Source organism: Microtus pennsylvanicus, chromosome 10 (genome assembly GCF_037038515.1).
Source record: "Microtus pennsylvanicus isolate mMicPen1 chromosome 10, mMicPen1.hap1, whole genome shotgun sequence".
NCBI lineage: Eukaryota > Metazoa > Chordata > Mammalia > Rodentia > Cricetidae > Microtus > Microtus pennsylvanicus.
The window spans coordinates 109,077,806-109,105,315 of record NC_134588.1 but is presented as its reverse complement, the minus strand read 5'-3'; the positions used below and the strand labels follow the sequence as shown (position 1 = coordinate 109,105,315).

At 47.4% G+C, this 27,510-nt stretch overlaps 1 protein-coding gene and 1 non-coding gene across 8 annotated transcripts in view; both read left to right on the top strand.

Annotated features, from left to right (window-relative positions):
• Rps6kc1 (ribosomal protein S6 kinase C1) overlaps positions 1–27,510 on the top strand; it is a 155,879-nt gene that overhangs the window by 6,929 nt on the left and 121,440 nt on the right. For all 7 annotated transcript variants that reach the window (XM_075989456.1, XM_075989458.1, XM_075989459.1 and 4 more), the window contains exons 2-3: positions 11,858–11,893; positions 17,021–17,141. In XM_075989456.1, the coding sequence (XP_075845571.1) occupies positions 11,858–11,893; positions 17,021–17,141 (157 nt within the window). The remainder of the gene's footprint in view (positions 1–11,857; positions 11,894–17,020; positions 17,142–27,510) is intronic.
• LOC142859229 (small nucleolar RNA SNORA70) lies at positions 885–1,018 on the top strand. Its single transcript, XR_012912144.1, has one exon. It is a non-coding gene; the product is annotated as a small nucleolar RNA SNORA70 (small nucleolar RNA).

Sequence of the window (27,510 nt, the reverse complement as noted above, 5' to 3'; positions counted from 1 at the left end):
CTGCCTTCTTCTTGGATTCATGACTGAGGATCATTTATATTCTTCTTGTGAGGATGCTAGTTCCTAATTACTTCCCAGAGGCCTTCTATCTAGATGTTGTGATCCGAGGATTAAAGTGTCAGCATAGGAGTTTTAGGGGGACAGAGACATCCAGTCCATAGTGCTTTGAACCTTTCCTGAAAACTCACCAGAAAGTGGGAAGCCTGGAATTTGTCCCCTTGATGTGTCTGTCTTATCTGGGAGCTCACTGGTCAGAGAACTAGACAATGTAAGTGTCTGGTGATGTTATGTGCAGCTGCTGCCTCTGGGGGCCAGACTACTGGGTTGGCAGGTGATAGCTGGTCCACATCTCCTTGCCAGCCTGTGCCACCTGCATGTCTGCAGGGTGCTAGGGATCGAGGAGCTGAGATGCAGGTGCTACGGCAAACTGGAGGTTGAATTTGGTAAGAAGACAATTATATATATGAGCCGAATGCTTTGAAGTGCTTAATCATCCTGCCAGAGTCACGGTTTTGTGTGTGCGAGGTGCAGTTTAAAGATGGCAATATATCTATATGAAATTATGGGTTTCCTGCAAGTTAATGTCTGAAGGCCAAGGTTGCATGTGTTATATTGATGAACGTGCCATTTGGTGTACTGGGTCACCGCAGGGAGTCACGCTCAGTCACACAGCATTCCTTTTGTGTAGCCTGCCATCCCTGCACCACTGTTCAAGATTTATGTCTGTGAAAAGTTGAAAAGGACATGGCCCTCTCTGTCATGTTTTATTATCTTTACTTTGCATTTCATGTTACATTTAACATAGTACTTTGTTCCTTTAGCTTCTTAGCTGAGTCCTAATGGTGCAGGAGCCGTGACAGGACTTGGGTACAGTGGGTTGCTCAGTGCCCAGCCAAGTCAGCTCTCTGGGCCCCTTTCCTGTGGAGCCTGCTGTGCAGTGTCTGCAGACAGCGGTGACCTTAGCAGTGTATGTATCCTCTTGCTCGTCTGAGTTGTCAAAGAGTCCTTGGAATCAGTCCCTTCACGTGGTCTTCCTGGTCTAGGCTTTAGGCTTTATGTGAAGGTTGCCTTTGGAAAGTCCCAGGGTTCTCATTGGCCAAGTTATTGTGTCTACCTATATCAAGCTGCAGAGCCGAGGCCACATGACTGAGGTCTAACAGGGCCATGGTCTCATTTCCTGGCTGCTGGATGACCTCGACCTCAAAGAAATGGGGTATTACCCAGTCCAGTTCTGCTGCCTTGGAGAGCTCAGGGCTACAGATTTTCTCTGCTCAGACTGCTGTGGGATCATACACACCCAGGACAGGGGATGGGCCCTGTGCTCAGGAGATCTTACACTGTGTTGTTGCCTCTCCTTTAGTCTTACACACACACACACACACACACACACACACACACACACACACAACACACACACACGTGTGTGTATGTGTGTGTGCACAGCAGAGTTAGATCTTAAGACTGATGATCCTTCTGTGACTGGTTTCTGATGGCTTAGGAAATACAGTAGTGAGAGTTGAATAATTTTTATAGTTTTACTTTATAGTAGCTGCTTAATCAAGAAAAGGGAACTCCTTCATATATGCCTGAGAGGTCATTTTAAATGTTAGGATGATAATTAGTTGAAACAGTGTGTGTGCACATGTACGTGTTTGTAGTGTGTACACATGGTGTTGAGGCTTTACCTCATCTCCGCTCCTCACTCACGCAGGGTGTGTTAGCTAGTTCTCTCATTGTCCTGACAAAACAGCTGACAGGAACAACCTAGGGGAAGAAAGCTTGCCTGGCTCACTGTGGCAAGGAAACTGTGCTCACTGTGGCAGGGAAGCCGTGCTCACTGGCAGGGAAGCCGTGGCAAGCCTGCTCTGGGGTGCTGTAGGAATGAGGTAGAGTTCCTTTGCAACTCTGTAGACAGGAACCAACTTGCCTAGAAGCAGGTGCAAGCATAATCTTGAAGGCCTGACCCTGCTGCCCTGACCCTGCTGCCCTGACCCTGCTGCTGTGCCTCCGCTAGCTTGTTTCGGGTTCCACAGCCTTCCCAAATCACAGCACCACCTAGGGGCCCAGTGCTCAAACATAGGAGTTTATGGGGACACCTCACACCCAAGCCAAGCATCCAGCCACCCTAAAAGTACTCGTGACTTGACTTTTAAGGAATGTTATAGTATTTATTAAGAAATAGGTAAGCCGGGCGGTGGTGGCGCACTCCTTTAATTCCAGCACTTGGGAGGCAGAGGCAGGCAGATCTCTGGGAGTTCGAGGCCAGCCTGGTCTCGAAAAAACAAAAAAAAAAAAAAGAAGTAGGTAAAATAGGGTTAGCACTCTGACTGGTGGTGTGCTCTGTTGACCATTATGGCCTGAGGTTGGCCACACTGTAGAGTATGGCCATTGTGTCAGGATAAGCCTGGACGAAGCAGGAAGGCGAAAGACTGTCTTACATGAGTCTGACTGAAATCTCTGGCCAGCTAAGAAGCCAGAATTCTAGGACAGTTGACAGAGGTTAAGTTCCGCATAACAGTGGTCCAGGCTTAAGGCTTGGGTGTGTATAACCCTGGCAGAGCCTCATTCCTTGACCTAAACTTTGCTCAAGAATCTCAAATGTTATCACGGTTTACGGTGAGATAACCCACCCTTTTGTGTCCCTGTAAGCTAGGTCTTTACTTAGCAGCTGTTTCACCAAGCAAGTTCTTTTGGTGTCAGGGCACCTGTAAAGATAGCAACTTCAGGTCCTGTCAAAATCCATGGGTGACTGTAGTGAAAACAAGGAACTGTGGTCTCCTCGAGGGGCCACACCTTTACTTTCTGTGACTCTCTGAGAAGCCCACGCGGTGCTCCTGGGTGTGCCGGTCTCTCCTTCTGAGGATTTCTCTTTCTTTTAGAGTCTATAATAAAATATGCCTATTAAACTCCAGCTCTACTCATAAACTGATTAGTTTCGAAGTTCTTTCTGCATCAAAGCCACACATCCTAGTTGCTTAGGTTAAGGTCCCTAGAAGTCTAGAGGAGTTCCTCAAGCTGACAGGCAATGGATAGGGAGTTATACTTCCAGTTTCTGTCCTCATAGACACTGGTAAGTGTCTTGGTGGACTTAGGATAATTTTAGATGGTCCTTTGTTTGGTTTAGTTTTGGCAGAAAACTCAGCCTCACCCTATCCCCAACTTTAACCAGTTTATGGTCAGGACTGGAGCCATTGTTCAATCCCTTTGTTTTTAGTTCAGAGCTCCTTCCTGCTCACTTCCTGCCCATCTTCCTGCTCACTTCCTGCTCATCTTCCTGCCCATCTTTCTGCTCACTTCCTGCCCATCTTCCTGCTCACTTCCTGCTCACTTCCTGCCCATCTTCCTGCTCACTTCCTGCCCATCTTCCTGCTCACTTCCTGCCCATCTTCCTGCTCACTCCTGCTCATCTTCCTGCTCACTTCCTGCCCATCTTCCTGCTCACTTCCTGCTCATCTTCCTGCTCACTCCTGCTCATCTTCCTGCTCATCTTCCTGCTCACTTCCTGCCCATCTTCCTGCTCACTTCCTGCCCATCTTCCTGCTCACTTTCTGCTCATCTTCTTGCCCATCTTCCTGCCCATCTTCCTGCTCACTTCCTGCTCATCTTCCTGCTCACTCCTGCTCATCTTCCTGCTCACTTCCTGCCCATCTTCCTGCTCACTTCCTGCCCATCTTCCTGCTCACTTCCTGCCCATCTTCCTGCTCACTTTCTGCTCATCTTCTTGCCCATCTTCCTGCTCACTTCCTGCCCATCTTCCTGCTCACTTCCTGCCCATCTTCCTGCTCACTTTCTGCTCATCTTCTTGCCCATCTTCCTGCTCACTTTCTGCCCATCTTCCTGCTCACTTCCTGCCCATCTTCCTGCTCACTTCCTGCCCATCTTCCTGCTCACTTCCTGCCCATCTTCCTGCTCACTTCCTGCCCATCTTCCTGCTCACTTTCCGCCCATCTTCCTGCTCACTTCCTGCCCATCTTCCTGCTCACTTTCTGCTCATCTTCCTGCTCACTTCCTGCTTCTCTTCCTGCCCATCTTCCTGCTCACTTCCTGCCCATCTTCCTGCCCATCTTCCTGCTCACTTCCTGCCCATCTTCCTGCTCACTTCCTGCCCATCTTCCTGCTCACTTCCTGCTCATCTTCCTGCTCACTTCCTGCTCCTTTTCCTGCTCTTCTTCTTGGAGGTCAGAAGAGGATGTCTCTCCTGGAGCTGGAGTTATAAGTGGTTATAATCACTTGATGTGTGTGCTGGGAACTGAAGTTGGTTGGGTCCTGTACAAACAAGAGAAGCAAGTGTTCTTAACTGTTGAGGTCTCTCCAGCTCCAGGGTACAGGAGGGTAATATAGGTACAGAATCCTTACGGGGATGGCAGTGATTGATCTTGGCCATGGACCTGGGAAGTGACAGCATTTTTATGCAGGTGGCATAGGAGATACACCATGTGTGCTCCCTCGTCCCCAGGGCTTGGCAGCACAGTAGGCACTAGGGTGTGATGGATGAATAAATGTAATAATAAAACCTGATGGTGACAGGGCTTTGTGGACAGAGGAGAGTTATTGCTGAGAATACCACAGAGAGGATCAGTCGAGCTTCTAAGTTCAAACCTGAAGGTGACTACCGTGAACTTATTTATTTTGTTGTCTGAAAAGCTGAGTGCGCAGTAACTCACTCTAGCCTCACTTGAAGACTGTGGAAGGAATCATAGATCATCTACAGAATGCTTTGCAAATACACACACAGTCAGGTGTCTTCCCTCCTTGGCAGAGGGCTCGAGCTGAGTCAGCACAGGTATAGCCTCTACCAACAATGAAGAGGGGCTCAAAGCTGGGTCCAGGACTGAGGCTCAGTGTTCACCTGCTGAGTGGGAGGAGGAAGAGGAGAGGGAAGCAAAAGCCCAGAAGAGGAAGGAGAATCAGGAAGGGGGCCCTGTGTACTTGCTCTGACCTCTCTGAGCTTTGTTAAGCTGTGGGGAACGAGACTAAGACTCCACAGTTGCCGCTTTTCTCCCCTGTGCACGGCCTCGGGACTCCTGCACGCCAGGCAAGTGCCCCACAAATAGCTTTCCATTTACTTTTCTGATTTCTGTCTATATGTCTTTCTCCCTTTATTGGGAACCGTTTGGAGGGTGAAACGTAGTTGTAGTGTCTTTTGTAATGGCGGGAGTGAAGTGAAGGCCTTCATTTGGTTATGAGTCCTTCAGCGTTGACTTTCTGTCTTTCCTGTAACAGCCACGAGCTGCTTCTGCTGGGAAGACTTGTAGACTTGAATCACTGGGCCGTGTTCCCGGCAGTCCCTAGGATGCTACTGTGTCCAGTGAGGGCCAGTTTCACTGGAAGGGTCCAGGACAAATACTGCCCAGCCTGCTGCTTGTCACATTGCGTTCTCTGAGACTTGGAAATAAGTTGGGAAATGTTCGCTTCTTCCCTCAAAGCCCTCCTCCGGCCACGAGCCACTGTGCCCACTGGGCCGTGGTTCTGAAGCGGCCTCACCATTGTAGCCCAGTGTGTAGCAGTCATATCGTATTGGCTTTTGATAAGATGCTTTGCATGCTCTGGATATCAGGGGGAGGTAGCTAATGTATTTGATTTCTTGATTTCTTTATTTATTTTTTTTGATTTTCGAGACAGGGTTTCTCCGTAGCTTTTTTGGTTCCTGTCCTGGAATGTATTTGATTTCTTTGAGCAGTACTCCTGAAAAGTCTAGAAGTTCCCAGATGTGACCGTGTAGTATAGACACCAGACTAAGAAACAACTTCTGTCACAAGCTATCATTTGCATGAGTTAGGAAAGATGATTTGAATAAGATGCTTCAGTATATGTACAAATTCAGGGAATATCTCAATTTTTTAGAAAGATGTAAGTTATCAAATGTAAGATATATTTGAAAAACTTTCCTGTGAGTAATTCTGTATTGACAATTTTTGGTGGGTTGATTATTCATGACTTTGACATATTGGCTAATTTAAAAAATATAAGAAAAACTAGTAGGGGAACCTATATCATTTAATCCCATGAAATATTAATCACATTTATGTGGAAAGATTATGTGTGGGAAGTACTGGGAGCTGGTGTTTGCCTGTTTAAGCCTTTCAGTCTAAGTCTGTCTTGTTGGATATGGCAATTATTACCTGCATGAAGCTACTTTCAGTTAAATTTAAGTCAGTTTAAATGAAATAAAGTTAAAATTTCTATGGTTGAAGTGCTTTTCAGCCACAGGCCTGTCAACATGTGCGTGTCGGCCACAGGCCTGTCAGCCACGTGCCTGTCAGCCACAGTCTGTGGCTGTCGTGTTGAGAGTGGGGTAGGTGTATGTCCTTGTATCATCACAGAAAGTTCAGCTGGAGCAGCCCCAAGTAAATGAAAATTGATACTGTTTGACCAAATTTCTGTTTTCTGAGAGTTGGAGAATTGAGTAGTAGAGTATGGGAAACTCTGCCCTGATTTTCCCAGAAGCAGCTGGCCAGGTGGTTAAATTCCCCGGTCAGGGAGAAAGGGAACCCACATTGTGAGTGCTGGTGTTCTTTTTAAAAGTTTTATTTGTATTATTATGTGGATGGGTGTTTGGTACCCTTGGAGGCCAGAAGAGGGCGTTGCATCCCCTGAAATGGATGTTTCAGGCAGTTGCAAGCCACCCTGTGGGTGCTGGGAGTCAAACCTGTGTTCTCTGGAAGAGCAGCCTGGGCTCTCAGCTACTGAGCCATCTGTCTCTGCAGCACTGAGGGAGTTCTTGCTGAGCTATTGGCATCGGTGGTGGCCAGACCAGGCCCGTGGGTTTTCTACCCAATTAATGTAAGAGATCAGATGGATAATTTGAGTTAAGGTTTAACTTTAAGTCCAAGATATTGTTTTGTTTTTCTTTTGGACTTAAGTCACAAGTGATGATTTTTGTTTTTTTTATACTGAATTTCACTATGTAGTCCTAGCTTGCCTGGAAGTTGACATCATGTGGACTAAGCCCTGAACTCACAGAGATCTTCCTGCCTCTGCCACTGCCTCCTGCCTGGTGTAATAAATTGATCTTCATTTCCAGTTTTTGATATGTTGTAATTGATTATTAAAACCTTTTTCTTTCTCCTACTCATAAGCAACCATTTTAATGTGCTTGTGTTTTTTTTCAAAATACACCATTGTAGCCTTAAGTTCATTAATTTGACATTTAAGTAGATAGATGATCTATAATCTAAATCAATACAAGAATTTTCCCTTCTTATAATGCTATTTTTTTTTCCTTTATGAAGTTTTGCTATTGTTTCAGGCTTTTTGACTTATGTAATCAGAGAAGCCTGAGGGATTGGCTGTTTCTTTTTGCTCAGTGTTTAAGGTGATTTCCTGCTGCTGGGAACTAGTAAACCTAGGCCCTCACATTCATGAAGCAGACACCGATGCTACATTCAGCCCTAGCCCTCGTCATGGGTTATTGAAAGAATAGTCACCCTTGCACTTAAATTTTGTTAATTTTGCTTCCTTCTTCATCATTAGGTGTCCATTGTCACCCCTCACATTAGGTGTCCAGTGTCACCCCCACGTTAGGTGTCCAGTGTCACCCCTCACATTAGGAGTCCAGTGTCACCCCTCACATTAGGAGTCCAGTGTCACCCCTCACATTAGGAGTCCAGTGTCACCCCCACGTTAGGTGTCCTGTGTCACCCCCACATTAGGTGTCCATTGTCACCCTCACATTAGGTGTCCAGTGTCACCCTCACATTAGGTGTCCATTGTCACCCTCACATAAGGTGTCCATTGTCACCCTCACATTAGGTGTCCAGTGTCACCCTCACATTAGGTGTCCAGTGTCACCCTCACATTAGGTGTCCAGTGTCACCCTCACATTAGGTGTCCATTGTCACCCCCACATTAGGTGTCCAGTGTCACCCTCACATTAGGTGTCCAGTGTCACCCTCACATTAGGTGTCCATTGTCACCCCCACATTAGGTGTCCAGTGTCACCCTCACATTAGGTGTCCAGTGTCACCCTCACATTAGGTGTCCAGTGTCACCCTCACATTAGGTGTCCAGTGTCACCCCCACATTAGGTGTCCATTGTCACCCTCACATTAGGTGTCCAGTGTCACCCCTCATTAGGCGTCCAGTTTCACCCCCACATTAGGTGTCCAGTGTCACCCCCACATTAGGTGTCCATTGTCACCCCTCACATTAGGTGTCCAGTGTCACCCCTCATTAGGTGTCCAGTGTCACCCCAACGTTAGGTGTCCTGGGTCACCCCCACATTAGGTGTCCATTGTCACCGTCACATTAGGTGTCCAGTGTCACCCTCACATTAGGTGTCCATTGTCACCCCTCACATTAGATGTTCATTGTCACCCCAACATTAGGTGTCCAGTGTCACCCTCACATTTGGTGTCCTTTGTCACCCCCACATTAGGCGTCCATTGTCACCCTCACATTAGGTGTCCAGTGTCACCCCCACATTAGGTGTCCAGTGTCACCCTCACATTAGGTGTCCATTGTCACCCTCACATTAGGTGTCCATTGTCACCCTCACATTAGGTGTCCAGTGTCACCCCCACATTAGGTGTCCAGTGTCACCCTCACATTAGGCGTCCAGTTTCACCCCCACGTTAGGTGTGCTGTGTCACCCCTCACATTAGGTGTCCAGTGTCACCCCCACATTAGGTGTCCAGTGTCACCCCACATTAGGTGTCCATTGTCACCCCACATTAGGTGTCCAGTGTCACCCCACATTAGGTGTCCATTGTCACCCTCACATTAGGTGTCCATTGTCACCCTCACATTAGGTGTCCATTGTCACCCTCACATTAGGTGTCCAGTGTCACCCCTACATTAGGTGTCCAGTGTCACCCTCACATTAGGTGTCCAGTGTCACCCCTCACATTAGGTGTCCATTGTCACCCCCACATTAGGTGTCCATTGTCACCCCCACATTAGGTGTCCAGTGTCACCCCCACATTAGGTGTCCATTGTCACCCTCACATTAGGTGTCCATTGTCACCCTCACATTAGGTGTCCATTGTCATCCCCACATTAGGTGTCCATTGTCACCCTCACATTAGGTGTCCATTGTCACCCTCACATTAGGTGTCCAGTGTCATCCCCACATTAGGTGTCCTGTGTCACCCCTCACATTAGGTGTCCATTGTCACCCCCACATTAGGTGTCCAGTGTCACCCCCACATTAGGTGTCCATTGTCACCCTCACATTAGGTGTCCATTGTCACCCTCACATTAGGTGTCCAGTATCACCCTCACATTAGGTGTCCAGTGTCACCCCCACATTAGGTGTCCAGTGTCACCCCCACATTAGGTGTCCATTGTCACCCTCACATTAGGTGTCCATTGTCACCCTCACATAAGGTGTCCATTGTCACCCTCACATTAGGTGTCCATTGTCACCGTCACATTAGGTGTCCATTGTCACCCCCACATTAGGTGTCCAGTGTCACCCTCACATTAGGTGTCCAGTGTCACCCTCACATTAGGTGTCCAGTGTCACCCTCACATTAGGTGTCCAGTGTCACCCCCACATTAGGTGTCCAGTGTCACCCCCACATTAGGTGTCCATTGTCACCCCCACATTAGGTGTCCATTGTCACCCTCACATTAGGTGTCCATTGTCACCCTCACATTAGGTGTCCAGTGTCACCCCCACATTAGGTGTCCATTGTCACCCTCACATTAGGTGTCCAGTGTCACCCCCACATTAGGTGTCCAGTGTCACCCCTCATTAGGCGTCCAGTGTCACCCCCACATTAGGTGTCCATTGTCACCCTCACATTAGGTGTCCAGTGTCACCCCCACATTAGGTGTCCAGTGTCACCTCACATTAGGTGTCCATTGTCACCCTCACATTAGGTGTCCATTGTCACCCTCACATTAGGTGTCCAGTGTCACCCTCACATTAGGTGTCCATTGTCACCCTCACATTAGGTGTCCATTGTCACCCCCACATTAGGTGTCCAGTGTCACCCTTACATTAGGTGTCCATTGTCATCCTACATTAGGTGTCCAGTGTCACCCCCACATTAGGTGTCCATTGTCACCCCCACATTAGGTGTCCAGTGTCACCCTCACATTAGGTGTCCAGTGTCACCCCCACATTAGGTGTCCAGTGTCACCCTCACATTAGGTGTCCAGTGTCACCCCTCATTAGGCGTCCAGTGTCACCCCCACATTAGGTGTCCAGTGTCACCCCCACATTAGGTGTCCATTGTCACCCTCACATTAGGTGTCCATTGTCACCCTCACATTAGGTGTCCATTGTCACCCTCACATTAGGTGTCCATTGTCACCCCCACATTAGGTGTCCAGTGTCACCGCTCACATTAGGTGTCCAGTGTCACCCCCACATTAGGTGTCCAGTGTCACCCTCACATTAGGTGTCCATTGTCACCCCCACATTAGGTGTCCAGTGTCACCGCTCATTAGGTGTCCAGTGTCACCCCCACATTAGGTGTCCAGTGTCACCCCCACATTAGGTGTCCATTGTCACCCCTCATTAGGTGTCCAGTGTCACCCCTCATTAGGCGTCCAGTGTCACCCCCACATTAGGCGTCCAGTGTCACCCCCACATTAGGTGTCCATTGTCACCCTCACATTAGGTGTCCAGTGTCACCCCCACATTAGGTGTCCATTGTCACCCTCACATTAGGTGTCCAGTGTCACCCCTCATTAGGCGTCCAGTGTCAGCCCCACATTAGGTGTCCATTGTCACCCACACATTAGGTGTCCAGTGTCACCCCTCATTAGGCGTCCAGTGTCACCCTCACATTAGGTGTTCATTGTCACCCTCACATTAGGTGTCCAGTGTCACCCCTCATTAGGAGTCCAGTGTCACCCTCACATTAGGTGTCCAGTGTCACCCTCACATTAGGTGTCCAGTGTCACCCCCACATTAGGTGTCCAGTGTCACCCCCACATTAGGTGTCCAGTGTCACCCCCACATTAGGTGTCCAGTGTCACCCCCACATTAGGTGTCCATTGTCACCCCCACATTAGGTGTCCATTGTCACCCCCACATTAGGCGTCCATTGTCACCCCCACATTAGGTGTCCATTGTCACCCCTCATTAGGCGTCCAGTTTCACCCCCACATTAGGCGTCCAGTGTCACCCCCACATTAGGTGTCCAGTGTCACCCTCACATTAGGTGTCCATTGTCACCGCTCACATTAGGTGTTCATTGTCACCCCCACATTAGGTGTCCAGTGTCATCCCTCATTAGGCGTCCAATGTCACCGCTCACATTAGGTGTCCATTGTCACCCCCACTTTAGGTGTCCATTGTCACCCCCACATTAGGTGTCCAGTGTCACCCCCACATTAGGTGTCCAGTGTCACCGCTCACATTAGGTGTCCAGTGTCACCCCTCATTAGGCGTCCAGTGTCTGTCTCTCTCTGTCTCTCTTTTTCTTTCTTTCTTACTTTGAGACATTATTGTGTTAACCAGATTCATATACAGTTTAAGAAATGCCACACAGAGGCTGAGGTGAGGGCTCACTGGTGTTGTTTGCCTGTTTGCACGAGTCTGGGTTCAGTCCCTTGTACCACAAGGAGAAAATGTGGAGAGATCAATGTACATGTGCCCAAGTCCGTTGTTCTTCATGCTTGAATTTTTCTGGGGTCTGAGTGGCCACAGATGGCCTGCTGGAATCTTAGCAGTCCACGACTGATGCATGGTGTTCTCCTGGGAATGCGATGCAATGTTCTCTGCTCTTCTCGTGAGCTTTTCATATCGCAGAGTGAAATTACCATATTGACTGAGTTTTTAGTAAGTGATATGGCATTCATTTTCTTCTCCACAGATGGGGTTTTATGCAAATACTGTTGAAAGTAATTACAGAGCTGTGAAATCTTTGATAACAAGCTATTTCTGTCTGTTTGGTTTCAGGTTGTTTCACGAAGAAATCCAGAAGACGTCCAGGAGGTAGCATGCTTTTCCTTGTGAACATTCCTCTTATCCTTGTTGAAGAAACTGCCAGGGTTACCTGTATGAGTGTTTGGATTTGTATGATGGTTTCTCTGGCTACATGACAGTAGCTGTGGTTACACTTCATCCTGCTGAGTAGGCAGGTGGGAGTGAGACTTGGAGGTGCTAGCGAGCTTTTTCTCCAGCCCTCAGCTGACTCCAGCCCTAGTCAAGGACTTTGCCGACCGTTTCAGTCATGATGCCTGTTCATTAAAGCGCAAGTGTTGGTGACTAGTGTCGATTTTAAAGCTTTAGTAATAGGTTAGGGGCTCCGCACACTTCCGTGTTGGCTTGGCATGCTGACTCCATGACTGCCACAGGTATCCCTGTCTATTTTTGACCATTTTGCGTAGTTTTTCATATAGGTTTTTCTTGAGTTCTGTCATCTCCCCAGGATGATGCTGGCCTGGCATGTTTTGTTTAGAAGGGTGGGGTTCTCACTAGCATTTCTCTGCGCTTGGGGCTTGGTTTAGGAACGCTGATCAAGTGGCTGCCTCCCTCAGTGCATGTTAATCTTCTTTATTCTGCTCAGTTTTGAACTAGAAGCCCTGTGTAGAAGGACTCCTACCCCAGCCACGTGTTTAAACAGATGCTGTAAACTTAGCAGTTTTTATTCTACGGCGGTGTTGGATTCGGGTGTCTCTAGATGGAGTGTGGACTTCTGCCTAGCTGCAGGCACTGCTGCTGCTCAGAGGCACCTGGCTTGATTCGTACATTTGAGTCGATTGTTTCACATTGGTTGGCCCAAGTTCATCAGACTCATGATTTATCTGAGTTGGTAGTTTTTGTCTCATGACTCAAAATCACAGTAAAAGGCACCTTAAAAGGATTTCACAGTGTTTCCCTCTTGAGCGTAGAGACATCTTCATTGTCTCCCTAGTAGGGAGACAACTAGAATACTATTATTTCAGATGAGAAGGACCTATGCATATCTCATGACTGTTCTTTTTGCATGCCAGTTGCTAGCACGGAGCATTCTTTAGAACTCGCCCTCTGAATAATTACTGCCGCTGCTTGTAGGTTTGGCTTTAGAGAGTTTACAGCTCTGTCAGCCTTGGGAATGGTTGTCACTTGTGACCATGACATCTGATTGCTGTGCTGTGGTTGTACCTTGATGTCCCCCTTTCCAGGGAGAATCCTGAACCAACTTGTCCATGAACGCACTCTCTGCCATTTCCTTAGTCCTTTTTGGGGGAAACTCCTAATACCAGCTGCTGGTGAGCACCCATCAGCAGGCTCTTGTAAGTGTCCTTCAGTTAGATAGCTGCATGCTCTTACATTAGAAATGATACAACAAACTTAGTCTTCTTTGTAGCTGACTTCTTCAGCCATAGAATAACCCAGAATTCTAACCGTGCCTCTAGGTTCTCATTTGTTGTGTTTAAATGTTGGTTCTCACTTAGAAGAGTTTATTGTTCAGGCTTCAGGTCCTTTCTGTCCATGTTCTTAAACCTGCGAGCTCACGGATTTAGTTTCTGCTTTAGAATATGCTCAGGCCTCCCCAAAGCTCTTGGGAGCTAATAAACACCTGCTTAGTTTAAGCAAGCTGCCTATAATGGAGAAATGTTTCTGTCCTTTTGTAGAGCTCATCCGACCCTCCAGAGCTGCTCTTTTCCTAAGAATGCTAAGAGAATGTGCACAGGGAGTGAGTCACTTGGTGTTATGGAGGCAGCTTTCCTTTTCAAATGCCCTCTACACGTCTAAGGAGAAGTTGAGCGGTTGGGGCAATGATTCAGTTCATGAGGCGCTTTCTGTGCAAGCAGGAGCACCTGAGTTTGATCTTAAGAGCTCACATCTTTTCCTGGGTACAGTGATGTGTGCTTGTAGTCTCCGTGCTGGGAGCAGAGATGGGCAGATCCTGGGGTGAACAGCGACTGAGTACAGATGACGCCTAATGTCGACCCTGGCTTCCACTTGTGTGTGTACAGACACGTGAATAAAAACACAAAAACTCAAAAAAAAAAAAAAAGGGAAAGAAGATGCATAGGCAAATAGTGTGACAGTCATATTTGTTGTAAGCAAAGGTGACCCAGCAAGTTTTAGTACTGAGTGAGAGCGGAAATGAGAAAGTTATTAGGTGATGTCATAAACACAGGAAACAAGTGTTTTGGCGTCACTGAGTTTAAGGATCTGAAAAGGAAATGATTGTCGTATGTTGAAATGCTAAAGGGAATGCTTTAATGAAAAATTGAGCTTTTAACAAATTTTAAATCTATATATGGTCATCAAATGCTTGACTCGTGAAGTTTCTTCAGAGTGACATGCACACACACGGAACCCACGCTTGCTTCCATTGTTTTGTGACCCGCCAGGCCTTAGCAGAGAAATCAGTTCCTGTCCTAGCACACGCCAGTCCCTCTGCTCTGTTGGAAGTGAGTTTGTTCCCACTTCCACTTGAGGGTTTCTGGGAACTTCAGATTTCAAGAAAGGAGTAAGGAGAGGAGAAGGTGGCTGGGGCATTCCGCTGTCAGCGCTTTGGCTCTGGAGCCTGGTGTAGAACACACCATGTGGTGATGAACGAAGCTCTGGCAAGATTTATATGGCTTTATATAATCTGGTTATTTAATTGTGAAAGTTTTCCCCAAGTTGCCACCCTTTATTTGAAAATGATCTTGACTAGATGTTTTATCTGCAAATGTGATTGCTTCATAATCTCTCGTTTTCTGAAACTCTCACGCTCATCTTGTAATGGTTCTTACGGGCCCCGGCCCTGCAGAAGACGCTGCGTGCAGAGGCTTATTACCCACTCCTCCCTGAGCTCTTGGCAGTGTGGCACCAGCATACTTTGAGTTACCTGTGTACTTATGGATCCATATTTAATTATGATTTTGGTTTTCTGAGATGGGACCTTGCAGATTGGCCTGAAACTCACTGTGTAGCCCAAGCTGGCCTGTTTAGCCTTCTGAGTGCTGGGATCTTAGGTGCAAACCATCATGTCCAGCTCAGTTTGGCACATTTTGAGATGTAAAACTAACACTTTTTCTCAGGAAGCTGCTGAGAGCACAAGCTGTGACCGTTGCGGCCGTGTGCTGTCTTCTCTGGTCCTGTCCCGAGTCCCTGACTCTGCAAGGATTGGTTGGAGGAGGTCGATGTTCTTGCCCTTACTTGTGCTAGAACTGTTGGTTCTGGGTGGCCAACGTTTCTCCTGTTCGCTGGCACTGCGGACTACCTCAGCATAGCCAGGCTTCTGTTTCACTCATCCTTGCTCCTACCTGGTCCTTTGGTGTCTGCTGTCCCTTGTTGGACTCTTTGTCCCATCATAGACACTGAGAAGCGGCTGCTGACTGGCTGCCCATTACCTGCTGATGGCTCTGGAGCAGTGTATTTTACTCTTAGACCTCAAATCTGTGTGTCCTGTTGAACAGCTCACAAGCATGTGAGCCAGATGTGCACAGCTGGCCTCTGACAGGCTTCAAGTACCAGCTCTTTCTTGCTCTCCTCTCAGGAGACTACCACCTCTACTCAGTCACTGACTCCAAGATTCTAGGGCTCTCTATCTTTGGCATTGCCCTCTCGTTAGAAACTTGGTCCACAGTCTCCCCTCTACCTCTCCATGCTTTTTGGCTCCGGTGACCTCTCCTCCAGATGCCACTCACTCTAGCCTTGCTCAGCATCCAGGCTGGGCAGGGAGCCCTTCTATACCACTTTCGTGCAGCTTCTCAGCATCCGACAAGCCCTTTGTGAAGTCATCCAGGCTGGCTTGTTTTTGGCTTGATTGTGAACCCTGGAGGTGGGACCTGGCTTCCCATCTCATACTCTAGGACAATATGGTGCTCAGCACAGGGTAGGGATGCTGGTTTCGGGGACCGCTTTTGTGGGGTAAATGAGTAAAAGTGAAGCATGGGGCCAAAGCCACTTGTCTGATTCATGTTGTGGTCTATAGAGCCACCAAGGCAATTAGAATCATGAACACCAAGGAGCACCCTCTTCAAGGCTAACTTCAAATAATAGGACAAAATTTGGCAAGACTTGAAAATCTGGTCTAATGGCTTTTGTGGCCTGGAGTTTGGCCATTGTCGTCTCTACTCTGCATGTACATGAGAACACATAGACTTCAACTCTATGGGAGAGAAGGAATTTACAACTTAGGTTTTCTTTACTCTGTGGGGCTCAGAGCTGACAGTGACAATCAAGGCTGTGCATCCAATATTTCCTTCTTATAAAGTGTGTTTTTCTAATTTAATTTAAGTAGAGCCAAATACTTTACGCTAATGACAGCAAATTGCTTCTCCATGCTGTCTAATCTAGAGGACTGTTACTTTATTTTGTGATATGTGAGTTTTAACTATATTATGGTTAATGTTGATTTTGTTTATGATTCATGAAGAATTACAGAATGTGAGAATGCATCTTCCCTCGCAGGCCTTTCCCCTTCACAGTTAGTCTTTTTTTTTTTTTTTTTTTTTTGTGGGGTGAGGGAAGGGAACAAGTGTTACATCCTTTTTGTTTAAAATTTTACTAAGTTGGGGGCTGCAAATGACTTGGAGGTTAAAAGGATTTCCTGCTCCTGTTGAGGACCTGGTTAGTTCCAGCACCTACATGTCTCACAGGCACCTGTAACTCCAGTTCCAAGGACTCCAGTCCACTTCTGGCCTCTGAGGTCTCCTGCATGCATGCAGCACACTTTAACTCATGCAGGCTCATATGCCTGCACATAAAATAAATGAGCAAATCTGAGAAAAGGATTAAAACATAAACCACCTAAGTCGTTTCCTGCCTTGTACACATGGTATTTGAGATAGTGTTGTCTACCTACTTCATTCCCAGGCCAATAGTAACTAGTTTTTGGAGAGAATATATTTTATGTAGCATGGACCATTTTTGTACCAGGTTGAATACTTTTCTAGAATGAATTAAAGGGTTTTTAGGAAACAGGACTTAGGAACCTGAAGTTAACGATATTGGGAAGAAGCACGGCTTTAGGTTTAAGCAGATGCTAGTTCACCTCAGACCTTAACCTTGTAGGCTGCCTTGTGCATGTTTGCTATGCATGGTGATTTAGAATATTTAAAGGAAATATTATTTGTGGCCCAGAGACAGAATGCTTATGCTTTAAAATATGCATTTAATTTGTTTTCTTTTCAGATAATTGTATGGAAGAGATACAGTGACTTTAAGAAACTGCACAAAGAATTATGGCAAATTCACAGAAACTTATTCCGACACTCAGAGCTGTTTCCTCCATTTGCTAAAGGGATAGTGTTTGGTAAGTGCTCTTCTAGTGCTCTTCTCCTTTGTGACCGCTGCTCCGTCATCCACCCTCACTCCACCCGTCAGACTGGGAGTTTGTCTTCTCCTTTGTGACCCCTGCCCTGTCCACTCATGTCCTCCACCCTCACCCCCACCTGTCGGACTGGGAGTTGGATCTAGAGCCTCATACTTGCTCGACACGTTTTCTGCCGCTGATGTACAGCTCAGCTAAAGCTGTGATTAATGTGATGATTAGCTAATGGTGGTCTGTGCCCAGCCCTCTCACCCGCGGTGATGATTCATCCGGTTCAGCAAGCCCTTGACGCTCTTCTCACATGCCCTAGTATAGTCCATATAACATACAGTTCCTCTTCCCAGACACGGGGTAGCTGCATCTCTGGCCAGGCAGAGACACTGGGAAGCTAAGAAAAGATGTATCATTCACATGTGTGGCCCTGGATGGTGTCTTAGTTAGGGTTCTCATTGCTGTGATGAAACACCTCGACCAAAGAGCAAGCTGGGGAGGAAGGGGTTTATGATGCTTACACTTCAGCCTTGCTGTTCACCACTGAAGGAGTCAGGACAGGAACTCAAACAGGGCAGGAACCTGGAGGCGGGAAATGATGCAGAGGCCGTGGAGGGGAGCTACTTATTGGCTTGCTTCCGATGACTTACTTGCTCAGCCTACCTTCTTATGGAACCCAGGGATGGCACCTCCCACCAAGGTCTGGGCCCTCCCACATTGATCACTAAATGAGAAAATGCCTTACAGCTGGATCTCAAGGAAGCATTTCCTTGGCTGTGGCTCCTTCTGATGATTCTAGCATGTGTCAAGTTGACACACAAAACCAGCCAGTACCATGACCTGACTCCTGCCCTCCGCGTGCCTTTGCCGTGTCCCAGCCCCAGAGTAAAGTCTCTGTGGTTGTAGAGTGTCTTGACTTGCAGTTATTGTACCATGTCAGCCCTGCTTGCAGCCGTAAGTGCATCGTTTTCACCTCTTTCTCCACCCTTCCCCACATAAACACGGCTAACTGCAGTCAAAGAGATCACGCCACAGCCTGGCTGCCGGGTTGCCTTGAGAGCTCTACCAAATACATTATTAGTTTTTGATTTTGCTTCATTTGGTTTTCAGGACATAGGCAGAAGCAGCCTGGGTCTTTTCCAGAGTAGAAGTTTCCAGGTGAATTCCTGATAGAATTCTTTCTCTTTCCTCTGTGTGCCTCCTGACCTGGCCTTCCGTGCCTGCATTTTTCTGAGCATTCTGGTCTTCTGAGCCCGGCTGGTAGCAATCACTAGGGTTTTAGACTCCTCTGGCTCACAACTCCATATCCCCCGGTTTTCTTGGCCTGTAAGTCACACAGAATACAGCTCCACTCCCAGTTTTAATTTTCTGAGTTACTTTCCTTTTTTCTATGATAAACACATGATGAAACAGGTTATGGGGAAGAATTTGTTTTAGCTCATAGTTCAGGGGACACAGTTCATCACGGTGTCTGCAGTGGGTCCGTGTTAGCAGGAGCTTACAGTGGTGATATCTCACACGGTACTGATGAGGACGTATAGAGGGAGGACTGTAAGGAACCTCAGCCATGACCCTCAAGGCTTGTCTCCAGTGACCCATGTCTGCCTACTAGGCCCCACTTTTTAAAGGTTCCACAGCCACCCATGGAAGTACTCCCAGCTGGAGAGCAGTGTCACATATAGAGCCCATGGGGACAGCTTACATCCGGTCAACAGTGTGCTTATGCCAGCCTGGCTGATACTGTGTCACGGTTGGTCATTGTGACCTGTAGCAGAGGTGCTCCTTGTTTCGGAGATTTGGCGATAGAGGTCTGTGGCTTCTCCCTTGATGCTGTTTCACTTCCCTCTCTCCTGCTTCTCCTCTCCTCCTCCTCCTTTTTCTCTCTTCCTCCCTCCCCTCTCCCCTTCCTATCTTTTCTGTTTCTCCCCACTTTCCTCTTTCTATCTTCCTCTCTCTCTGCTTTTTTCTGCTCCCCTCCTTTTTCCTAACTTTCTCTTTCTCCTCCCTTCATCCCCCATCCCCATTCTCTTCCCTTGCTCTGAGAGATACCAACTTTCTGATAAAGATACTGGGAACCTCTCATGAGGCCTACATATGAGCAATGGGACCTCCAGCATCAGGCACATATGAAATGGACCCAGACTGTGGGTGAACGTGGAACAGATTCTCCACTGAGAGTTTAACCTTGCGGTGACTGCAGCCCTGGTTGACAGGGTGGGACCCTGCGCTAGAGCCACCCAGCTGCACCTGCGTACAGGTCCTGACCCTCAGAGTCCCCTGAGATGGGAACTGCCTGCCACTGTAGTTTGTCATGTAGTAAGAACTACTTAGTGGATTTTGTTGCCTGGAGTGGGGTTGCTGCCAACCAAAGACACAAATATGTCCCTGAAGAGGTGATCAATGGACGTGACATGGTTGAACCTTTCCAGTGCTCTTCCTGTCCTGGGGAACATTCGGAATGGCTGTTGCTTATGGCCCCTGCTCTGTGCAGAATTTCACAGATGAATTTCTTCAGGCTGTTGTAGGACCGCCCATCACCATCTCCACACTTCCTTGAGACATTTGCACGCTTTCCAGCTGGAGATTGGGAGCAGATGCCGAGTTCCAGTCCCTGTTCCAGGGACTCAACATTTATTCATCAATTGATGATGCTGTACTGTGGGGCCTTTGGAGATGGGGCCTGGACGGAGGACGTGGGTCTGTGTAGGGTAGGCCTTGAGGTTTAGAGCCCTGCCCTGCTTCCAGATCCTTCCTGGATGATGAGACTCTCACCACCACACCGTCTCTGCCATGATGGATTGTGTCTCTTCAAACCATGAGCCAGATAAACCTGCCCTTGGATTGCTTCCTTTAGGTGTTTCATGACAGCAATGAGAGAAGTAACAGATGAGGGCCGCACCTGGAGAGGAAGCCCTGCTCTGAGCCAGGCCTCTCTGGAGCTCGGGTTTAGTCCTTAGGCTGTTCGCTGTTCCCTTTTAGCTGTTTGCTGGCCCGGGGGCCCAGCCCAACATTCCTAGTTCATTTGTTTCTTTGACTCCTTTCTGTTTACAATGTGGGCTGCTCTTTGCTGCTATTGCTGCTGCTGCTGCTACTTTGTGGTCTCTCTTGTGCTGTCACTGTGTCCAGAGCATGGGCAGGTGCCCCAGATCCGTTAGTCAAAGTGTCTTCTTGGATGGATTTTATTCCAATGGTAGCTCCTCTGAAAATGGTGTGGCACCTTTAATTCGAGAAACATTAAAAAACAAAACAAAACAGGCATTGGGAATGGGTATCCAAACAAGCTCTGTCCTTGAAGAAGCTCAGTGTCCTGCTGTGGAGGAAGTGAGTGGCAGCCTCTCTTCACGTTGCTTTGTCCTGCATGGGAAACGCAAGACAATACACCTCTGGCCCACTCCTGAGTGTAGCTGAAGGTGCAAATAAGTTTATGAAGCCACCAGGCTGGATATGGTGGTGCACATCTATAACCCAGTACCCAGGATGCCGAGGCAGGAGGATCATGGGTGTAAAGTCACCCTGAGCTACAAGTCAAGGCTTGTCTCAGAAACAAGGAAAAAACAAAGCAAGAGTGAAGTCAGCAGAGGGAGGACCCTTAACTGTCCTCCTCTAAAGCCACCCCAGAACTTATTCTAGAACCAGAGCCGCCCCCCACCCTCTGCTCTTTGTAAACGGTGATGTCCCCGAGAATGGGATCGGGGTTTGCCGGTGGAGGAACTGGATAGCCACAGGAGGGGTAAACTGCTGTGCTTGCCAGGGTGGAAGCATGCTTTTTCCTAGCCATCTCTTCAGTGAATTTTCATGTTAACTCATTTCCCCGTCTGCATGGGAAGTGCACACAAAGGGGCCCCAGAAATTCTCTTTGTCTTCTTAAAGATTATTGAAGGCCAGAAATGACTGTTGTTGATGTTGATTATAGCTATTACTATTTACCACAGTAGCAATAAAAAAAGAAAGAGAAGAAAAGGGAATAAAAGGAAAAAGAAGACAGCTGGATTTGAGCCAGACTGAAGTTCTGTGACTAGACGTGCTGTCTGTGCTCAAGGTCCTTGAGGAAACCCAGGCACAGATGCTCTTTTGAAGGGGAGTGCTATTGGAGAGAGTGGACACGCTCTTTGGTAGACCAGAACTCTGCTAGTGATTAACCCTTGCAGGCTAACTGCACCATAGAATTTGAAGTTTAGAGTGCTCAGTTACAGTTCTCGGTTGTCTTTGACTTTGCAATGCCCTTTGCCCATTTAAAAGCACTTTGCTAGGCCTGGGGAGATGGCGCAGCAGTCAAGAATACAGGCTGCTCTTTCATAGAATCCTGGTTTGGTTCCCAGCACCCACAAGGCAGCTCACTGCTATCTGTCAGTTCAGTTCTGCTCCCCTTCCTGACCTCCGAGGCCACTGGGCACTCATGAGGTGCTCAGACTTACACGCAATCTTAAGAAAAGTAATATTGTCATGCCCATGTTTTGCAGATCTTAAAGATAGTTCCTGGTTTAGTTAGATGATGGCAGCAAATGTTTATATGGCCAGAGATCTCTAAAAAGGAGATTTTTAAGTCCTGGGAAGCTGGCAAGCACAAGCTGTCTCTTGGCTAGAATTTTCTCACCAACAGCAATGCCGTCGGTGGTCTTCCTGGGGGTGTTGGACTCTCTCTGTCTCTTCTCACAGTTTGTTTCACAGAATTTTCATAAGAGTTCCCTAAGGTCAGGATTCAATAAGTTTAATACTTGTTACTGTTTCGTTGATGTTATTTCCTCAGTGAAACTGCCATGACAGTTTTTATGAGAAATTGGCAGAAAGCAGCGAAATAATTATTAGTGGGTGTGGTGCTGTTGTGGTGTCCTGCTGAGGGGGCCACGGTTTTGCTACCATTGTGTGTAGACCATTAGTGCAACTGTCAGCACAGAAAGATGCTGCTAATGCTGTGGTGTCATCATAGAAGTGATTAACCATGTTGACTGGCCCTCAGGATGCCTTGGACCACACTTGGAGAATGAGTGTGTATTGTCTTAGTCAGCGTTCTGTGGATGTGAAGAGACACCATTGACCACAGCAACTCTTATAAAAAAAATAAAAGCATTTAATTGGACTGACTTCCATTTTCAGAGATTTAGTCCATTATCATCTTGGTGGGAAGCACTGCAGATCACAGGCAGACATGGTGCTGGAGAAGCAGATCACAGGCAGCAGAAAGAGAGACCCTGGGTTTGGCGTGAGCTTTTGAAACCTCAAACCCCAGTGACACACTTCCTTTAATTTAAAGGCCACACCTCCTAATCCTTTGAAATAGTGCCACTCCCTGGAGACCAAGCCTTCAAATCCATGAGCCTATGGGGGCCATTCTCATTCACACCACCACACGTCGTGGGTGTGCCCAGTCTGAAGCTGTAGGAAATGCGCTGGAATTAGAAGGGTGTGTGAGATATGCATGTATGTGCATATACATAGATTATGTACTCACTTTTCTCTCATCTAAAGTTAATTGATTTTTGAGGCAAGGTGTCATCGTGTGGCTCTTGCTGGCTTGAAACTTGCTATGTTGATTAGGGTGGTCTCAGACTGACAGATCTTTCTGCTTCTGCCTTCCGAGTGCTGGGATTAAAGGTGTGCAGCACCATGGCCTGCCTGAGCTGCATTTTTGGGTTAAAGCAAATATTGAACAACGCTGTGTTTGGTGAGTAGACCCTCCCGCCTCGTGTGAAGAGCGCCTGCCTACGTTGACAGCTTCTGAGAGTCAGGAGGGCTGTTAGTATCCTCACCTTGTATTTTCCATACTGTGAATTTTTAAAGCACTTTCAGACTTATTTTAAGTTATGTGTATGTGCATGTGTCTCTGTCTGGGTCTGTGCACGTGAGTGCTGTGCCTAAGGTCCCTGGAACTCAAGTTACAGGAAGTTGTGAGGCACCCAATGTGGGTGTTGGAAATGGAACTCTGTTCCTCTGCGAGGACTGTATGTGCTTATAACCACTGAGCCAGCTCTCCAGCCCCCTAGACTTTGATGTTGAAGACACAGTTTGACTTTCTAAGTCATGAAGTTGTCACTGTGTCAGCGTGGCTTCTCAGCGGATGCTCTCAGTTTAGTGCCTGTTGTTAATGGATTGTCTTTGTCTATCTCCACACCTCCTTATTAATCTTAATAAATGAGTAATTTGTCTCTCTTAGTAAACGGTGCAGCTCATTTGTAGCACTTGCTAACTCTAGTGAGCCCTGCAGGCCACAGCTGTGGCAGTGTGGCGAGGACTGCTGGCTAGCTCTCTGTCTTTTTGAGTAGGTAGACTCAGCAGGAAGAACGAGCACTAAATCTGCAGAATGTCAGTGATGCATCTTCTGTGCCGGGGCCACAGAGAAGAGAATGCTCCAGGGTGGTCAGACAGCATCAGCCACATTACTGCCCGGTACCTATTACCCATGCAGTTGCAGGAGCCCAGGCAGTTCAGGATGGGTTTAAATTTGCTGTGTAGCTGAGGATGTCCTTGAATACTCGATCTTCTGCCTCCATCTCCCCAGTGCTAGGATTATAGGCGTTTACAACCCCGTCTGGCTTTGCAGAGTGGTCTCAGAGAATTACTGCCCAGTGGAGCTTCTCACTGGGCTTCTGTAGTGTGTTCAGCGTGTCCTGACATTAGCTGTAACCTGTTGCTGGGTTCCCTGCCCTCCCCTCCTGTGTCTCCTCTCACACTGCACTCCGTTTCTGTGGAGACTTTTAGACTTCCAGTCTGTTGCCTGTGGGATGAGTTGCTCTCTCTCTTCCTGGTTTCAAGGACAACCAATCAGCACTTTCTATTTAACTGAAACTTTTTGTAAATAATATTTTACTAATATTTTCAAATGCACATTATGTTCAGTGATATCAAGTAAGACTCCTTTTATTTTTTTTCCATTTTTTTTTTAATTTACAGAAATTTCAGCTTTAGAGAAGGGAACCTACAAGATGGGGCAGTGGGCACTTGTGTGCCATTTCCAGGGCTGCTCATTCTTAGCCCTCTTAGCCCTTCCTGTGTCTCTGTGCACAGCTTCCTCCCCACCGTTACTTCATAATAACTTACAAATAGTGTCTTTTTTGTAATTTTTGTTTTGGTTTTTTTAGACAGGGTTTCTCTGTAGCTTTGGAGCCTGTCCTGGAACTCAATCTATAGACCAGGTTTAGACAGGGTTTCTCTGTAGCTGTGGAGCCTGTCCTGGAACTCAATCTATAGACCAGGTTTAAACAGGGTGTCTCTGTGGCTTTGGAGCCTGTCCTGGAACTCAGTCTATAGACCAGGCTGACCTCGAACTCACAGGGCTCCACCTGTCTCTGCCTCCCGAGTCCTGGGATTAAAGGCGCGTGCTACCACTGCCCGGCTATATTGTCATATTTTAACGGAACTTCCTGTGTTTCCCTGATGGCCACAGTGCAATAGCATACCATGAAAGGGACTTTGGTGCAGTGTTGTGAAGTGGGCCACCCCTGTGTGAAGTGGGCCACCCCTGTGCATGCTTCCTCCTCTGTCCTTCATGTGTCCTTTTTGACCCATAGTTACGACTCAGTAGCTTTGCCTGAGCTATACCTCTTCCCTGTCATGTGATTTTAGTATGTATTTACTTATTTACTTTTGAAACAAGAGCTTATGCTGTAGGCTAGGCTATCCTGGAGCTCACTGTGTGGCCCAGGCTAGCCTTGAACTCACATTCCTCCTGCCTCAGCCTTCTGAGTCCTGGGACACAGCCTAAAACATGTTTATTGTTCAAGCCACAAAAATGACAAACCTAGACTGGTATGTAGCTCAGGGTAGCACTTGCCTACTGTGTGGGAGGCCCTGGGTTCCAACTCGAGCATCGCAAAACCAAAGAAAAAGGAAAAATGATCCTGGTGACCCTGAGTGCCACCCGCCTCCTTGCAGGTCACAGCCTGAGCTTGGCCACATGCTTCCTGTTTCACCGGAACTAACAGACTCAGAGTTAGGAAGATTTTGTAGAATCTGAGACCCTCCCATTCCTTGCGGCATGCTATTCAGGACAAACTTTCCTTTCTTGGGCTTTTCTCAAAGCTCTTGATAGAAGCCCAGACTTAGCCAGCCCAGTCCCAGTGCCAGGCGCAGTCAGCATGCTCTGCCCAGGTGCTGGGAGGCAGGGACCCAGCTGTTAACTCTGCACTCTTCCGCCACGCTTGCTCTCCATCTGAACTGAGAAGGAAGTTTTGCCACCAGGCATTAGCATCAAGCTTTTGCTGGTTCACACTGGAAGAGGGTCAGTTTCAGGTTGCCAGGACTCACGTGGACCACTGGTATTGGCCTTTTGTATTTTGTTTTGTTTTTTTGTTTTTTTAAAATTTGTTTATTTATTAAAGATTTCTGCCTCCTCCCGCCATCGTCTCCCATTTCCCTCCCCCTCCCCCGATCAAGTCCCCCTCCCTCGTCAGCCCAAAGAGCAATCAGGGTTCCCTGCCCTGTGGGAAGTCCAAGGACCGCCCACCTCCATCCAGGTCTAGTAAGGTGAGCATCCAAACTGCCTAGGCTCCCCCAAAGCCAGTACATGCAGTAGGATCAAAACCCATTGCCATTGTTCTTGTGGTTAATTAGTTCTCATTCTCTCTCTCTGGCTTAGTCTAGCCTAGAACTCACTTTGTAGCCCAGCCCAGACTGACTTCACCCTTTTGGCAGCTTTTTTTCCCAGCCCCTGAGTACTTACTCCACTGAGTAAGGAGTGGGCTTCTGTGCCTGGTTAAGCATTATATTTTCAAAACTTGTAGGGTCTGGAGAGATGGCTCAGCAGTTAAGAGCTGAGTTAAGGCTGCTGTTTCTCCTGAGGTCCAGAGTTCAATTCCCAGTACTAACATAGCAGCTGACAGCCATCTGTAACTGCAGCCCATGAGGTCTGGTGCTTCTTCTGGTGTGTGTGTATACACCTAAGGTAAATAAAATTAAAAAAGAAATAAACAATTGTAAATGGCTCTTTGAGTTGTTCTAAGTTATAGTAAAAAAAATAAAATGGGTTTGTTTGCACACACCTATAATTTCAGCACTCAGGAGGGTGAGGCAGGAGGATTGCCGTGAGTTCTAGTCTGGTCTAGGCTATAAGTAGATCCCGTTTAAAAAAACTGGAAAAACAAAATCCCAAAGGATACTTGTAAGTGATAGACAGTGGCTCCTTTCCTAGGCTGCCCGGCTTGGTGGTTAGTAAGGAATGTGTTACTGGATGGTTTTTTGGTGGAGAGTAACTTACTTTGAATGTACAAAGTGTATGTGGTTTGTGGTATTATGACTGATGAACATTCCTAGGAAAAACTGGCTTCTATTTTATGTCTTTGCTGGCAGTCTTTCTGTCCTGCTCACGGGCAGCTAACATCAGCACTGTAGTAGAACCCCGAAGCGGCTGTAGAGAAGCAACTACATTGCTTCTTCATGCGGCTGCATTTCCAGGGAAACAAGAGTACTCTAGGGGCTACCCATGTGCAGGGTTGTGAGCATCTCTGCCCCCAGGGTCACACTTGAGTGGTGCTACGTAAAAAGCTGAGTGTGGTGGCACACACCTGTAACCCCAGCACTTGGGAGGCAAAGATAGGGGATCTCTGTGAACATAGCAAATTCCAGGCCAGCCAGAGCTGCGTAGTGGACTCTATCACAAAGGAAGGGAGACATTTTGCTATATCTGCTAGGGTCAGTAGGTATTATAATAATATTCTTTTGTATCTTTGTGTCCATTCTGCATATTTTGTTATATGTGTGATGTTTTCATGTATGCACGGGTTTGTGTGCCGGAACATGTGTGTGTTGAGCCAGAGGTGGACCGCAGGTATCTTCTCTCTCTCCCTTCTCCTCTTGCTTTACTGGAGCTCACTGATTGGCTAGATGACTGTCAGTGAGTCTCCAGAGACCCTCCTGTCTCTGCCTCTGCTGACTGCAGAAGGGTGCTGCCGTGCCTTGTTCTTTATATGGGGCTGGGGGTTTGAGTTTAGGTCTTTATGTTTGTGCAAGAAGCGCTTTATTCACTGAGATATCTCCCCAGCCCACAGTACAATTAAAAAAAAATACCTGAGCTGAACAGAGAATTCTCAACAGAAGTTCAAAGGCCAAAAGACACTTAAGGTCATGCTCAACTTCCTTAACGATCAGGGAAATGCAAATCAAGACAACTTACACCTGTCAAAATGGCTAAAATCAAAACCACCAATAATAGCCTTTGCTGGAGAGGTTGTGGAGAAAGGGGTACACTCATCCATTGCTGGTGGGAATGCAAACTTGTGCAACCACTTTGGAAAGCAGTGTGGCAGTTTCTCAGGAAACTCGGGATCAACCTACCCCTGGACCCAGCAATACCACTCTTGGGAATATACCCACGAGAGGCCTTATCATACAACAAAAGTATATGCTCAACTATGTTCATAGCAGCATT